Source organism: Pediculus humanus, genomic scaffold (assembly GCF_000006295.1).
Source record: "Pediculus humanus corporis 1103172107650 genomic scaffold, whole genome shotgun sequence".
NCBI lineage: Eukaryota > Metazoa > Arthropoda > Insecta > Psocodea > Pediculidae > Pediculus > Pediculus humanus.
Genome location: NW_002987260.1, coordinates 206,502 through 220,914, shown reverse-complemented (window position 1 = coordinate 220,914; position 14,413 = coordinate 206,502). Strand labels below are relative to the sequence as shown.

The window sequence follows — 14,413 nt, the reverse complement described above, 5'->3', positions numbered from 1 at the left end:
ATATATATATTATTAATAACTTATTATTATTATCATCAAAATCAAGCACCAATCGAATCAGTCTTAGCGATTTAACAATTTAAAAAAATAAAAAATAAATTAAACGTTTTCGATTTTTCTTTTTTTTTTTTCACGTCGTCGTTAATAAATTTTTATTTATTTATTTATTATTATTATTATTTTCTACTTAAATAAGGATTAAAATTAATAAAATTATTTTATTATTAATAAAATAAGGCAAATTCGATTTTTTAATAACGTTTTAGCTAAAAAACATTAAATAAAGGCTCGAGAAAAATTTTTTCTTTTCATTTCTTGACAAAAAATTTAAAACGAAACGATTATAAAAAAAAATCGCTGATCGTAATAATAATAATAATAATAAAAATACTAATCGAAAACGATAATCGATAATCGAAAACAAAAATTTCCGTTAAAAAAAAAAAAATAAAAATCGATTCGTCGTCGTCGTTAATCGCGCATCGAAAAGAATTTCAAAAAAAAAAATATTATACATTCACACTCCTGCGGGAAAAATTCGGGAAGGGAAGGAGGGGAAGGGAAAAAAAGGGAAAAAAGTGCGTGTTGGGTGAGATGAAATATTATGAAAAAGGCACGTGACTCACGTCGAAGTTATTTCCCCGGATTTCTTCTCGCGTATTTCCAATCTATCTAAATCCACGACTTTTTTCAAAACGTTCTCGAAATCGAATCTCATGAAAAAAGACGTTCTCTTGAGTGCCGACAAAGATCTCAACCTTTTGACAGGATCCGCCACGAGCAAACGATCTATTAAATCCTTCACTTCCGCTTTGCAATCCATTTCCGGTAACGATCGAACGAATCCGTTTTCGTCGAGGCAACAATCGTAAGGGCACTGCAATACAAAAAAAAACCAACAAAAAAATTATTTTTAATAAAAAAAAAAAAAACAATTCGGAAATTCCGATGGCATGTTGTTTTTCACCCAAAAGCGAAAAAAAAAAATTCATGTAAAAATTGTACGCGTTCGCACGCACACGCACGCACACACGAAAAGAGAGGAGAGAGAGAGAGAGAGAGAGAGAAACATAGTCCCGAGAGAGGACTTGCATTCCTCCGAACAAGTGTGTGAGGTACGTCAAAATCAGTCAACTCCCACCCGGTGCATACACGATCCAAGTAAATAAAAAGCCCAGGTAATTCCATTCAACTCAAACTTGTGTTTAAGAAGTCGTACCGTTAAGTCGTCGTCGTCGTCGTCGTCGTCGTCCTCGTAGTCCTCGTCGTTGTGTTCGTCTTTTTTTTTTTGTCTCTCTTATATTATTTAGTAATTTATTACTTTTTATACGTTCTCTCTCTCTCTGTGTGTTTAGTCGTCGTCGGTCATAAGGGAATTCAAACGTTCTTCGTACACAAAAATTAAAAAAAAAAAAAACCACACGCAAAACAAACAAGTAAGTCGTCATTTTTTTCCTTTTTTTTTTTTTTTTTTATTGTTTTATTTATTATTTTTTTTCGAAATCGAAAGAGAAAGAAAATGAGAAAACTTTTCGAGAAAAATTTTTTTTTTTTCATCTCTCTCTCTCTCTCTTTCTTTTCGTGGGTATATACGTGCTGTGGGTGTGATAAACATTTGGATGCTGTTGTCGTCGTCGATTTGTGAGATACATCGAATCAAATTTTTCCCTATTCTTATAAGTTTTAAGTAAAAATTTTTTTTCCCCCTCCCTGCCCTCCCCTTCTATCGATTTCATTGACGGGATCGACAGGAGGAGGAATAGGGGAAAAAAAAAAAAAAATTTTTTTCTTATTTTTCCACGCCGCGATTTTTCCAACGAAATAAAACCAAAAAAAAAAAATTTATTCGGTTAAAGTTATCATTATCATTATTATTACCGTAACGCCGCGTTTTAATTAGTAAAAATCTTTTTTTTAATGATTTTTCCCCGTCAAGAGAGGGTCCCCCTCTCTCCGGAGGGGAAAAAAGGACGCGCGAAACGTTTTAGAAGGAAAAAAAAAGAAAAAAAAAAAATTTTTTTTTTTTTTTCTTTCTTTCTGCATTTCGAAACAACTTTTTCCCATCGGGCAAACAAATACCGGTTTTTTAACATAATATTACTATTATTAATAATAGTAGTAATAATAATAATAATAATTTTTTTTTAATGGGTGTTCCAGTGGCTATTAGAGACAAATAGTCTATAAGATTTTTCTACTATTGCACTTTTGAACTTGTACTATGAAGAAGTCAGTGAACTTTTTCCTTTTTTTTTTTTGTTCAAACTTGAAGTAAAAGAAGAAAACTCGTTTTTTTTTTTTTTTTTTTTTTTTTTAAGTTTAAGGCCTTGACGTGTGTGTGCGCACCGATCGGAGTAGGTTTGAAACATTTTTCTCCCATCTCTACTTCTTAGAATCCCCCCCCCACCCACCCTCACTCACCCACTCACGTCTTTCGTGACAATTTTTTTTTTTTCAATAATTAGTGAAACGTAAACAAATAATAATAATAATACTAATAATAAAATGTCGAACGGGTGAACGTGAAAAATAACAAACAACAATGCATATATATATTTATAAATTACTGTAACGAACCTAAAGACAGATTTTCAATTTATTTTTTGTTTTTTTTTTTTAAACGATATCGATATCAAGGGTATATGTCAGCCATTAAAAAAAAAAAAAAAAAAATTTTCCACAGCCGAGATAATTAAAAAAAAAAAAAAAAAAAAAAAAAAAAAAAAGGGAAAAAAGTAAAATATATACATATTAATTGTTTTTTTTCTCTCTTTTTTCTCCCTCGTTTGTTTTTCCGCGCATCTCTTTCAATAAAATAAAGATAAACTATTAATAATAATAATAATAATAATAATAATTACGCGTAATAGATTTTTTTTTTTTTTTTAATGAATGCGAATAAGCACGTACGTTTTCGTTGCCTTTTTTTTTTTTTTTTTTCGTTGTTTTAAAAAATCGAATGAATCATTCAACATTGATGATGATGATAATAATAACAAAGGCTAAAGGAAAATCGACAACAAACAAATTTAAAGCAAACGATTTCGAATTTACATCAGAAATAAAAACAATCGAGAAAAAAATTTTTTTTATGGGCCTTGCCTGGAATTAATTTCGAAGGATTTTTTAATTAAATTAACTGGAAATTATCGTTGCCTTCCTGCTGAAAAGCAAAAAAAAAAAAAAAAAACTAGAAACAATGCGAAGGACGTCGTCGTTTCCCCCCTCCCCTCCCCCTACCCCCTGCTTATAACGCGTTTGTATAATTTGTTTCTAAAGAATTTTTTTTTTTTTTTTTTAAAAAAAAACCAGGCATTCGACAATTTATATTAATTAATGTTAGTTCGTAACATTCTTTTGACAAGGACGGAAGCTTTTTTTTTTAAAAAGTTTCTTTAACTAATTGTCCCTACTTTTAACGCAATTATTTTAAACAATGCCAATAATTGAAATAACCTTGCCAGCCAACATGTTCGCAAAAAACCAAATATTAATTTATCATCCAGGTAAAATTGATGGACAACTACTAGCTCTGTTTGATTTTTATCGTACGAAAAAATTCAAAACAAAGAGAAGAAGACGAAATAATGACGACGATAATAATAATAATTAATGTCACGAAATATAAATTTTTATCCAGTAATAATTATTATTATTATTATTTTTTTATAGGCAGCAAACATGAAATTCGTCGTATTACTATTTCTTGCCTTGTGCGGATTAAGCACCGCCTACCCGATCGCCGAAGAAGTCAAAGAAGTAGCTCCCGCTGTGGTTGATGCCGTCGCTTCCGCCGTTCCAGTCGTAGAACAAAAAGTTCAAGAAGTTGTACACACCGAAGTCAAAGACGCTGAAAAACCCGTTTCCGCCCAAGATGCACAAAAAAGTGAGGTGGTGAGCGAAACTGTCGTTGAACATACTGCGGTTGAAACGACCGAAGTAAAACCGAGCGAAGCAACCGTCAACAGCGAAAAAACTGTTGAAGTTTCCGAAGTCGCTCCGGCTTCCGTATCGGCCGAAGAAAAAAAAGATGTTAATGTAGGTGTCGAATCTACCGTTGCTGCCGCTGCTGAAAAAGTTGAAGAACTGGTTAAAAAGGAAGTTGAAGTAGCTCACGCCTCTCCCGTTGTAGAACCTGAAGCAGTCAAAGAAAGTGTTGTAGAATCGAAACCTGAAGTCGAATCGGCCGCTTCGGAAGTTGTAGAAAAAGTCGTTGCTCCTAGCTCTGAATCTGTTTCTCAAGTACCAGTAAAAGATGAAGCTTTTGCTCTTGCTGAAAAACTCGAAGCCGCCGCAGTTCAAGCTTCGGAAAGAGTTGTTTCTGAAGTCGTCGAAGACAAAGTTAAAGTCGAATCGGTGCCCGAAGTAGCAGCCGCCGTTTCTGCTGCCGTCACGGAAGCTGCAGAAAAGCCTACATTTCTTGCCCAAGGAGACGTTTCGGTTCCAGTCGAATCCTCGAATACTGTTAGCTCTGGTTCAGCGGTTTCCGAGGCCTCCGTTGCCGATCAACCTGCCAAGCCCCTCGTTACCGAACATTCCGTTTCTCCCGTCGTTGATAGCGTTTCTTCCGCGGCCCCCGTCACCGATAGCGCTGCTCCCAATTCCCCCGTGGCTAGTGAATCTTCTTCGGTATCCTCAGTCGTAGAAGAAGAAGTAAAAAAAGAAGTTGCTCCCTTAGTCGGAGACGTAAAACAAACCGAAAGTCTAGCAGCTGATGGAACAAGAGTAGTAAGAGAAACGGAAAAAGAAAAAGAAGAAGTACACAACGAAAAAGAAGTTGTTACTAAAGAAGAAAGCGCTAGAGTTGCAGCCCAAGAATTGGAAGCTATAAAAAAAGTTGATGAATTGGTAGAAAGTGAGAAAAAAGACGTTCAAGCAGCCGAAGAAGCAAAAGCCGAAGCATCCGAACCGGTCGTTGTAGCTGTTGAAAAACCACACAGTGAAGTCTCTCCCGTCGTGAGCACCGAAAATAAAGTAGACAAAGTCGTAGAAGAAAAAGTTCAAGAAGCCGCAGCCGCAGCCGCCGTAGAAGTCCCGGTAGCACCCGCAGTCGTCCCTCAATCCGAAGAAAACAAAAAATCCGAAGTTGAAGCTCAAGTTTCCGAAACCAAACACACAGAAGTTAAAGTTGCTCTACCTTCCGCCGCCGTCGAATCGGTCAAAGAAAAAGTTAAAGACGAAGTCAAAGAAGAAGTCAAAGAAGAAGTAAAAGAAGAAGTTAAAGAAGAAGTCAAACAAGAAGTCAAACAAGAAGTCAAACAAGAAGTCAAAGAGGAAGTCAAAGAAGAAGTCAAGGAAGAAGTTAAAGAAGAAGTCAAACAAGAAGTCAAACAAGAAGTTAAAGATGAATTAAAAAAAGAAGTTGAAAAAGTAGTCGAGGCCGCACAAGAAAATGCCGAAAAAACCGTTGAAAAAGAAGTCGTTCCTGAAGTCAAACCCGAAGAAAAAGTCGTTGAAAAAGTCGTTGAAAAGGTATCGGAAAAAGTCGTTGAAAAAGTACCCGAAAAAGATGTCGTCCAACCCGTCGTTGACAAAGTTGAAAAAGTCGCCGATCACGTAGATGTCAAATCCGAAGTCGTCGCCGAAACCGTTGAAAAGAAAGTTGAAAGTTCATGAACTTTATAACAAAAGAAAACAAAAGCAAAAACAAAAAAAGAAGACAAAAAATGACAAAAAAAAAAAAAAAAAAAAAAAAAAACGACTGAGTGTGACTGAATTTGAATGGATAGTAGTGATCTCCTCGCCTTCTTAATTTTTTTTAACGGTGGTGAGACATGAGATATATGAGGATTTTCTTGACCGACTACCCTTGACACCTTTTTCCCCCCTCCCCCATTCGCAAACCTTTCAAAAATCAAACACCTAAACTTTCCCCCACCTCCCTTCCCCTCGAGTAAATTCCAAGCTTGAATTTTCAAACCTTCGACGAGTTTTTCTTTGTTTTTTTTATTTTTTTTCTTTTTCTTTTTCTTTTTTTATTATTTATATATATATATAAAAGGGGCCATTTTAAAAGTACACAAATGAAAAAAAAAAAAAAAAAACGAGTCGATTAAATCAAGCTTAGAATAAAAAGGGGAAGAGAAAAGGGGAAGAATTGAGATCCTCTTTTACTTGATCATCCCCACCTAACTTTAATAATAATAATAATAATAATAATAATAATAATAATAATTTTTTTGCTTAGTAAAAACGTAAAAAAAAAAAAAAAATTTTTTTAAAAAAACGAATCCGTACTTTTTTTTTTTTTTTTTTTTTTAAATTTTTAAGTCGATTAACGTTCACGGTCAAGAAGTTCTATCAACTTATTATTATTATTATTTTTTATTATTATTATCATCGTCATTATTATTATTAAGTAAAATATAAACAAAATAACGTACGTAGCTAAGCATTGCATAACCGAAGCTAAACTTTTCCCTACATACAATTCTCAATCATCATTATTATTTTTAATTTTTTTTTTTTTACTGTTATAGCAATCGATTTTCTTTTTTTATTTGTTAAAAATTTTTCTCTTTTTTTTACTGTTGGAAAAGTAATAAAAAAAAAAAGAGAGAGAGAAAGATGATACGCCGAGGAAAAATCGTTTACCTTCGATTATGCACAAAAAAAAAAAAAAAAAAAAAATTTTCTTCTTGTTGACAAAATAATTAACAAAAAAAAAAAAGCAAAAAAAAAAAAAAGGTTAAGTTATTGTATTTTAAAATAATAAAATAAGTTTTAAATAAATAAATAAATAAATAAAAAATTTTACAAATGTATTTAATTATTCCCCCCTTCCCTTCTCTCCCCTCTCCTCCACCCTCCGCCGCGTTAAACACGAACAAACGATATCGTTATCGTTATAACTTTCCAATCAAATATTTTGAAAATAATAATAATAAATTTTTTCAACTTTTCCTTCCTTCCTTCCTTATTTCTATAAACGTTTTATTTTTTTGCCTTTTATTGCAAAAAAAAAAAAAATGGCAAGGAAAGAAAGTTAAAATTCGCGGGGGCAAAACAAAAGAGAAAATAGGAAGGAAAATTGTACGCGTGCGCGTGTATAAGAAAAAAAAAACGTGAGAACGAAAAAATTATACACACACACACACACACACACACACACACACACACACACACACACACACACACGACGAGTCGTGAAAATTAAAAATGTCAAAAAAACAAGAAAGAAAAAAAAAAAAAACGAACTGGTTGGTATCGATCGATGACGATTTAATAATAATAATAATAGTAATCATTTTCGAAAAAAAAGCAATACGTGGTTATAATAATCATATGTGCGAGGGACCAAAAAAACCTCTTCCTCCCTCCCTCCCTCCTTCCCTACCTTCTTCCATTTCCTTGTTTGTATCCCTACCTACCGCCGATCATTATTCAAAAATTAATTAATTACGCAAAATTTAATAATTTATGCGAGTAACCTTACGCGCGCACGTGTATGTGAGTGTGCGTGTGCGTGTGTGTGTGTGACCTTGACAGTGAAAACAACATGTACGCAATGTCATTCATTTGAATTATTGACGGTCCCCATCTCTCTCTCTCTCTCTCTCTGACAAACAACCGAGTGAAAGGTTTACGGTGGGTGCGAAAAACAACAAACGACAGCAACAACAGGAGGGAAAAAAAAGAAAAAGAAAGTCGGATAATGACACATTTGCACACCGATTTTCCCTCCCTCCCCGCTCCCCATTCCATTCCCAATCCAATTATCTTATTAATTTAATTTGACTTTTAAATTAACAAAAAGCAACAACTCATTCTGTCCTCGCTCCTTCCTATATACCCTTAAGAATCCATTTAAATTTTTTTTTGCGCACGCGCGTCATCGCCCCCCATTTTTATTTTACTTTCTTTCGGGGGTTTTTTTTTTTTTTTTTTTTTTTTAAAGTTACCTAAAGCCACGATTTTCTGATAGAAATCATTTTTACGAAAATTATTATAATCGGTTATTAACGGTACCTCTATATCTTATGTACTAAAGGATAATTAAATAAAAATTTCTTGTTTCGATTATTTATTTATTTTTTAATAATTGACGACGAACGAAAAACTCGAAATTCTTCATCCGAAAAAAAAAAAAAAATTCTTGCAAAAATATTTTTAAAAAAAAAAAAAAACCGTAATTTTATAACGATTTAATAAAAAAAAAAAAAAACAAAAACAGGTCGAACAACATTAAAAATTTCCTTTTAAAAAAATAAATAATAATAATAATCGATGTTTCAATTAAATCCATGATCGGATAATAAATTTTAAATTTTTATTTTTTTTTATTTTTTATTTTTCGTGTTTTATAAATAATAATAATAATAAAATTAACCAAGCGTTGATTGCGGGTCGAAATGATGCCCTCCTTCCCCCCCACTACCCCCCATTCAAGATTTATTGAAAAGAATTTGGGGATTTTGTTTTCGAATTATCTTTTTTTTTTTTTTCCTTAAAAAAATGATAGCTGGTTCGCGTGCGACGGAAAATTTTTCCCGGTATGAAAATAATAAATGACGGTTTTGCATTTTCCTCCTTTCGAGGAGGATGTGGGGGGCGGGGGGAAAATGTCGAAAAACTGGTACAACCTTTCGGGTAGGAACAAATTTCAAAAAACGATATATTTATTTTACAGTTACGCGAACTCTCGAAAAGATTTTTTTTTTTTAATCAAATCAACATCCGACGAATAAATGTCGCAAAAAAAAAATTAAACTATTAATAATAATAATAATAATAATAATATTAGTTAGTATTTAAATAAGGTAACAAATTAAACGTAATCGAAACGTTTTTTTTTTTTTTTTTAAAGTCGGTAAATAAATTTACGTTTGAAATTTAAAAAAAAAAAAATTCTCGCGTTAACGCAACGACCAGCCGGGTTATGTTTAAGTAAATAATAAAGATTAAAAAACTCTTTAAATTATTTAAAAGCCCCCCCCCCCAAAAAAAAAAGGAAAAATCAAACAAGACGTAGAGAAGAGACGTAAAACATTTTATAATAATAATATTTATTTTACTAATCCATTCATAAAAAAACCGTTTCTAATTACGATACCTGATTTTTTAGGAAAGGGAAATTTTCTTTTTCTATATAAATAAATAAATGCAGTTGCAACACGCAAAACTAATTTATTGTTGTACGAGAGAGAGAGAGAGAGAGAGAGAGAGAGAGAGAGAGAGAGAGAGAGAGAGAGAGAGAGAGAGAGAGAGAGAGAGAGAGAGAGAGAAAGAGAGAGAGAAAAATTAAATAAGAAAAAATAAAAAACGAGTCGAAATACGTATTAAATAAGATGGCCATCAAAAACTTCTCTTGGAATATTTAAAAATAATAATAATAATAATAATAATAATAATAATAATAATAATTTTTTTTTCCTACGCGATGATAAATGATGTGGTTCGTAACGAAGAGAAAATAATTGGCCAAACTAGAATTCGCCCGGAAGAAAAATTTTTTTTTTTTCCATGATTTCGACACAAACTTTAATTTCAAACCGCGGTTACGAACGAACATTCGACGCGTTCGAACAAACAAACAAAAAAATTAATAGTAATAATAATAATAATAAAACCGAATCATTTCGCACTGGAATGAAATGCGGCGGAATCGTTAAAAAAATACAAATTGAAATTTGGGAAATTTTTTTTCCCAACTTTTTCCTCATTTCAATGATAATAAACCGAGAGAGAGAAAGAGAGAGAGACAGAGAGAGAGAAGACCATTTTAAAAGTATGATCATCATCATCTTTTAGTAAGAGTCTTTCGACCATTTTTTTTTTCTCCAAATCATTGTCAAGATGTAAGATAATTATAAAATGTCCGCGTCATCCGTGTGGTGGTGTGTTGGTACCAACAAAATCTTTTTTTTTTTTTTTTTTTTATTAATCATCGCCATAATATTCGAAACATGAAATCAACTCGTCAAGTCAACCGTTTCGAAAATAACCTTTCATGTTTTCCCCTTTTCCCCTCCCCTCTCCCACCCCATTTCCGTCACTTATTGAATCAATTTCCGATTTGTTTTTTTTTGTCGCGATAATAGCCGACGTTTAAAATGACACGATAAGAATAAAATATAATAGATGAGAGGGGGGAAAAACAAAAACAAAATTGATAACAACGGTCAGAAAAGTCAGGGAAAAAAGAAGGTCGGAAAAACGTTCCTATCATCATGTTTACCGTAATTTATTCATTGATTATTTTCCCATATGATGATTTTAATTAACCAGAAAATAACGTTTTATTTATTTATTTATTTATTTATTTATTTATTTACTTCCTTCCTTATCAATCGACATTTATTGACACTCGAAATAATGAATTATATATACGTAAAAACTCCTTCTTAGAATTTTCATCCGGAAAATTTTTTTTTTTATTCGTTTCGAAATGATAATAAAAAAAAAAATGCGATGTGAACGGATGTGCAAACGAACGTTTACGTGCGTGCACACGTTCGATTTCCCCGAAATTAAATTTTTTAATCAACACACACACACACACACACATGAGTATATTCCAACCATTATTATTATTAATAACTCCGATCGGGTTTTTTCCGGGTTTTAATCTAACGGGAAACGAAAGAAAAAAAATTATTATTATTATTATTATTTATTCATGCAAACTTTTTTTTTTTTTTTTTTTTTTTTTAATGTTGTTTAAACTGCCAACCGAAATGAAACTCGATAAAAAAATTACATTTAAAACTTTTGGAAAATAGAAATGAAAAGAAATTGCTTAATACAATCATTCATTGACCGTTCAATTCATTCTTCATCTTACGAAGAAGAAATAATAATAATAATAATAATAATAATAATAATAATAATAATAATAATAATAATAATAATAAAACAACCTAACAAAACGAATTCGAATGTTCAACATGAGTAAAAAAAAATATGGCAAACATGTTGCACAAACAAACTTCTCTTACCCTTTTGGGGAAAAAAACAACGAGTTACAACAAATTTCTTTTTTTTTACCGTGTGTTGTGTGTTTGTGCGTGTTTGTGTTTGTTGTGTGTTTGTAATAAAATACGAAAACAAACGTGAAGGTTGTGACACGGCTATTCGATACGATTCACGCGCGAAAAATAAAAAATTTATTTTATTTTATTTTTTTATTTTTTATTTCTTTTCATCATTATTTTTATAATCATCATCATCATCATCATCATCATCATCATCATCATCATTACGATCATCCTTTTCCTTCTCATCATCATCATTATTATTATTATCATTATTACTATTAACTGCTAAAATATCCTTTTATCAAAGATTAATATTGGCAGACGTACGTGCGCACCGAGCTCGTACACACTCTTTGATTTATTACCGTACAAACGTTATACATCATTTCGTATGACAGAGACTTATTATTGAACCTGATACGCGCACACCCAAACGCACGCACACACACACGCAGTACGACGTCCGATTACTAAGAAAATCTCATTCGAAACGTAACAAAAATTTTTTTTTTTTTTTTTTTTACCCATTTATCAAACGAAAATTCTCTCATTAAACTCTTGTAATAATAAATGGAACGTCTCCTTTAACAAACGTATAAATGAATGTAAGCGTTCATGAGAACAATAATGCTAAATATTGGGGGGGGGGAAATAAAAAAACATCTCGAACGCAAATAAACCCCATTTTTTTTTTTTTTTTTTCGGACGGGTTTGGAGAACGCGGAGGAAAAACAAACGAAGAGAAAAAAAAAAATTTTTTTTTTTTCTTCGTTTGTTTAAAGTGATTATTAAACAAAAAAAAAAAATATGACGTGAGTGTGTACCTTTTTTGTTTTTGTTTTCCCGTCGGTTTTTCAATCTTTGTCCTGTACTTAGTGTACCGTACCTTGCATTTCATAGCTCTGGGAGTTTAAAACAAAATTTTTTCTTCACGTTCGTTTTTTTTTTTTTTTTTTTTTTTTTTTTCAGGTGGGCATTATTACACACGAACGTTTACGACTGAAAACGAATACGAAAAATAAAAAAAATTAATGAATGAATTTTCGAGAAGGAAAACAAACTGGAAATAATTTTCAAATTATTAGCAAATTCGTAGCAAAGACAATTTAAAAAAAAAAAAACTCAATAAAAAACAGAAAATTTTTTTTTTTCCATCTTTAATTATATCCCATCGATCCATCGATCCATCGATTGATCGATGCTTTATTATTATTATTATTAAATTTTAAAACACGTTCCATCATACGTTACTTATCCGAACCGAAATTACGGAAAATTGCTCATTTTTTATTTCCACGTTCAAAGTAAATGTATAAGAAAATTACTACTCATTCGAAAATTACTTGTTTTTTCATTTTTATTATTATTATTATTTTCACACAAAATTTTTTTTATGTAAAAAGGCTTTTTAAATCAAAAAGGTGAATAACTTTTAACACTCTTTCGAATTAATTTGCCAAAACACGCACACGCACACGCACACAGCAAACAACGGAAAAATTTGATATAAACAATAAACCAAAGAGTTTCTTCGTCATTCATTTGCCAACCGCAAAACCCCTTTATAATAAATATATTAATATTTAATTTTTCAAAACTTTTTTTAGCAAACCCATGTTTTCAAGTCGAATCGAATCGAATCGAATCGAGAGAGAGAGAGAAAGAGATACAAACGGTTGTTGTTTTTGTTTTTAAACCCCGGTAAACAAACGTGTGATTGCCATTTCACGTAATTTAATAACATTACACAAAAGGGAATCGTTTGTGCGGGAAGCTTTTAGTGAAAGTTTCGCAACAGGTGCCAAATAAATAAATAAATAAATAAAAATCTTGAAATGAATCAACAATAAGTTATATATATATATATACGTAATAATGCATAGTTTAAATTCAATCTCGTATCCTTTTTCTAAACTACCGCAAAATCAAATTACTTATATTTCATCACATTATTATAAATTACGACAGACGGTAATTTAAAAATTCTATAAATGAATGAACGTAATTAAAAAAAAAAAAAAAAACGACAACTTTTTCTCTCTCGGAGGAGGAGGAGGAGGAAAAACATGCGAACAAAAAACAAATATTATAAAATTTAAAAAAAAAAATGCAACAAAAGCTCGCCGCAAGCATTTTTACTTCACCCAAGGCCCTTGAACCTGGAAATTTTAATTTTGTAATTAACTCCCGTTACCTTTGTTGTTGTTGTTGTTGTTTTTATTTTTTTAAATATGTAATAGTAAAATTCAAATATCAAAAAAAAAAAAAAAAAAAAAAAAAATCAAACTGTCAACCAGTTTACGAGAGAGGTAGAAAGAGAGAGAGAGATTGTTTTGAATCGGAATAAAGTTAGGGGGAAAGGGGGAAAGAAAGAAAGGGAAAAAAAATTTTTTTTTTTTTTTTTTTTCAGGTGCCAATTATCTGGATGTTTAAAGTCCAGAAAAATAATTTTTTTAACGACTTTGCCCAGGCCCAAACCTCCGGGGGAAAGGGGGGGGGAAAAAATAAAAATACGGCATAGCCGTAAAAAAAAAAAAAAAAAAAAAAATTTAAATTATTACGTTGTAATTTTTTTTTTTTTTTTTCTAGAAGAAAAAAAAAAAAAAAAAATTTACATTCCCATCCGAGAAAAATTTCTATAATTAAGAAGAGGAAAGATGGCTCAAGGTTATTCAAAATTTCCGTACGTGAAATGATTGATCCTAACTTTGAAAAAAAAAAAAAAAGAGAAAAAAAAAGTAATTTTTTTGTACCGCGAGAGATTCGAACCTACGTACCTACAAAATCCGCAATCAAAATAATAACGACGCATTTTCGCCGGGAAACGTGTTTTATTTCGTGCTTGCATGCGTGCGTGAGTGCGTGCGAACGTCATTTATTAATTACAATAATGATAACCAATGTGTCATTACACATATACTACGTTGTTGCGTATAATGCGTACAAGAGGTCACGAAAAGAAAAGGAAAACACACACACGCACATAGTTTTCCACTTTAATTTATTTAAAAGAGGTTTTAACTCCATGTTAATTATCCATCGTGAAGTAATAATAATAATAATAATAACCCTAATTGCTTGACCCTACTTAAGGTAGACGTAAGTCTGACTTAAGAAAACAAATTAAACCATTCAATTCTTTAAAATTAAAAAAAAAAAAAAAAAAAACCTTAAAAGTGTTTTCGATGTAAACAACCAAATGACGTCAAAGACATAAGACGCGCGTTTATAATCCTTTTCCTAGTATTTTTCTCTCTTTTTCGCCCCATCGAAGGCCACAAAAAAAATTATTATTATTATTTTTTTTTAATTTATGTATTGTGACGACGATGGATGGATGGATGATTCAAACCGGCATGCATCGATCAAAAAAAAAAAAAAAAAAAAAAAAAAAAACGCGACATTATGAAAATATTATACATGAGAAAAATTAAACA

General features: G+C 31.4%; 1 protein-coding gene across 1 annotated transcript; it reads right to left on the bottom strand.

Moving 5' to 3' along the window:
- Positions 1 to 622: 622 nt before the first annotated feature.
- Phum_PHUM274970 (uncharacterized protein) lies at positions 623 to 1,188 on the bottom strand (the record flags this gene model as incomplete). Its single annotated transcript, XM_002426728.1, has 2 exons — positions 623 to 877; positions 1,120 to 1,188. The coding sequence occupies 2 exons, from the start codon at positions 1,186 to 1,188 to the stop codon at positions 623 to 625; spliced, it is 324 nt and encodes a 107-aa protein (XP_002426773.1).
- Positions 1,189 to 14,413: the final 13,225 nt, after the last annotated feature.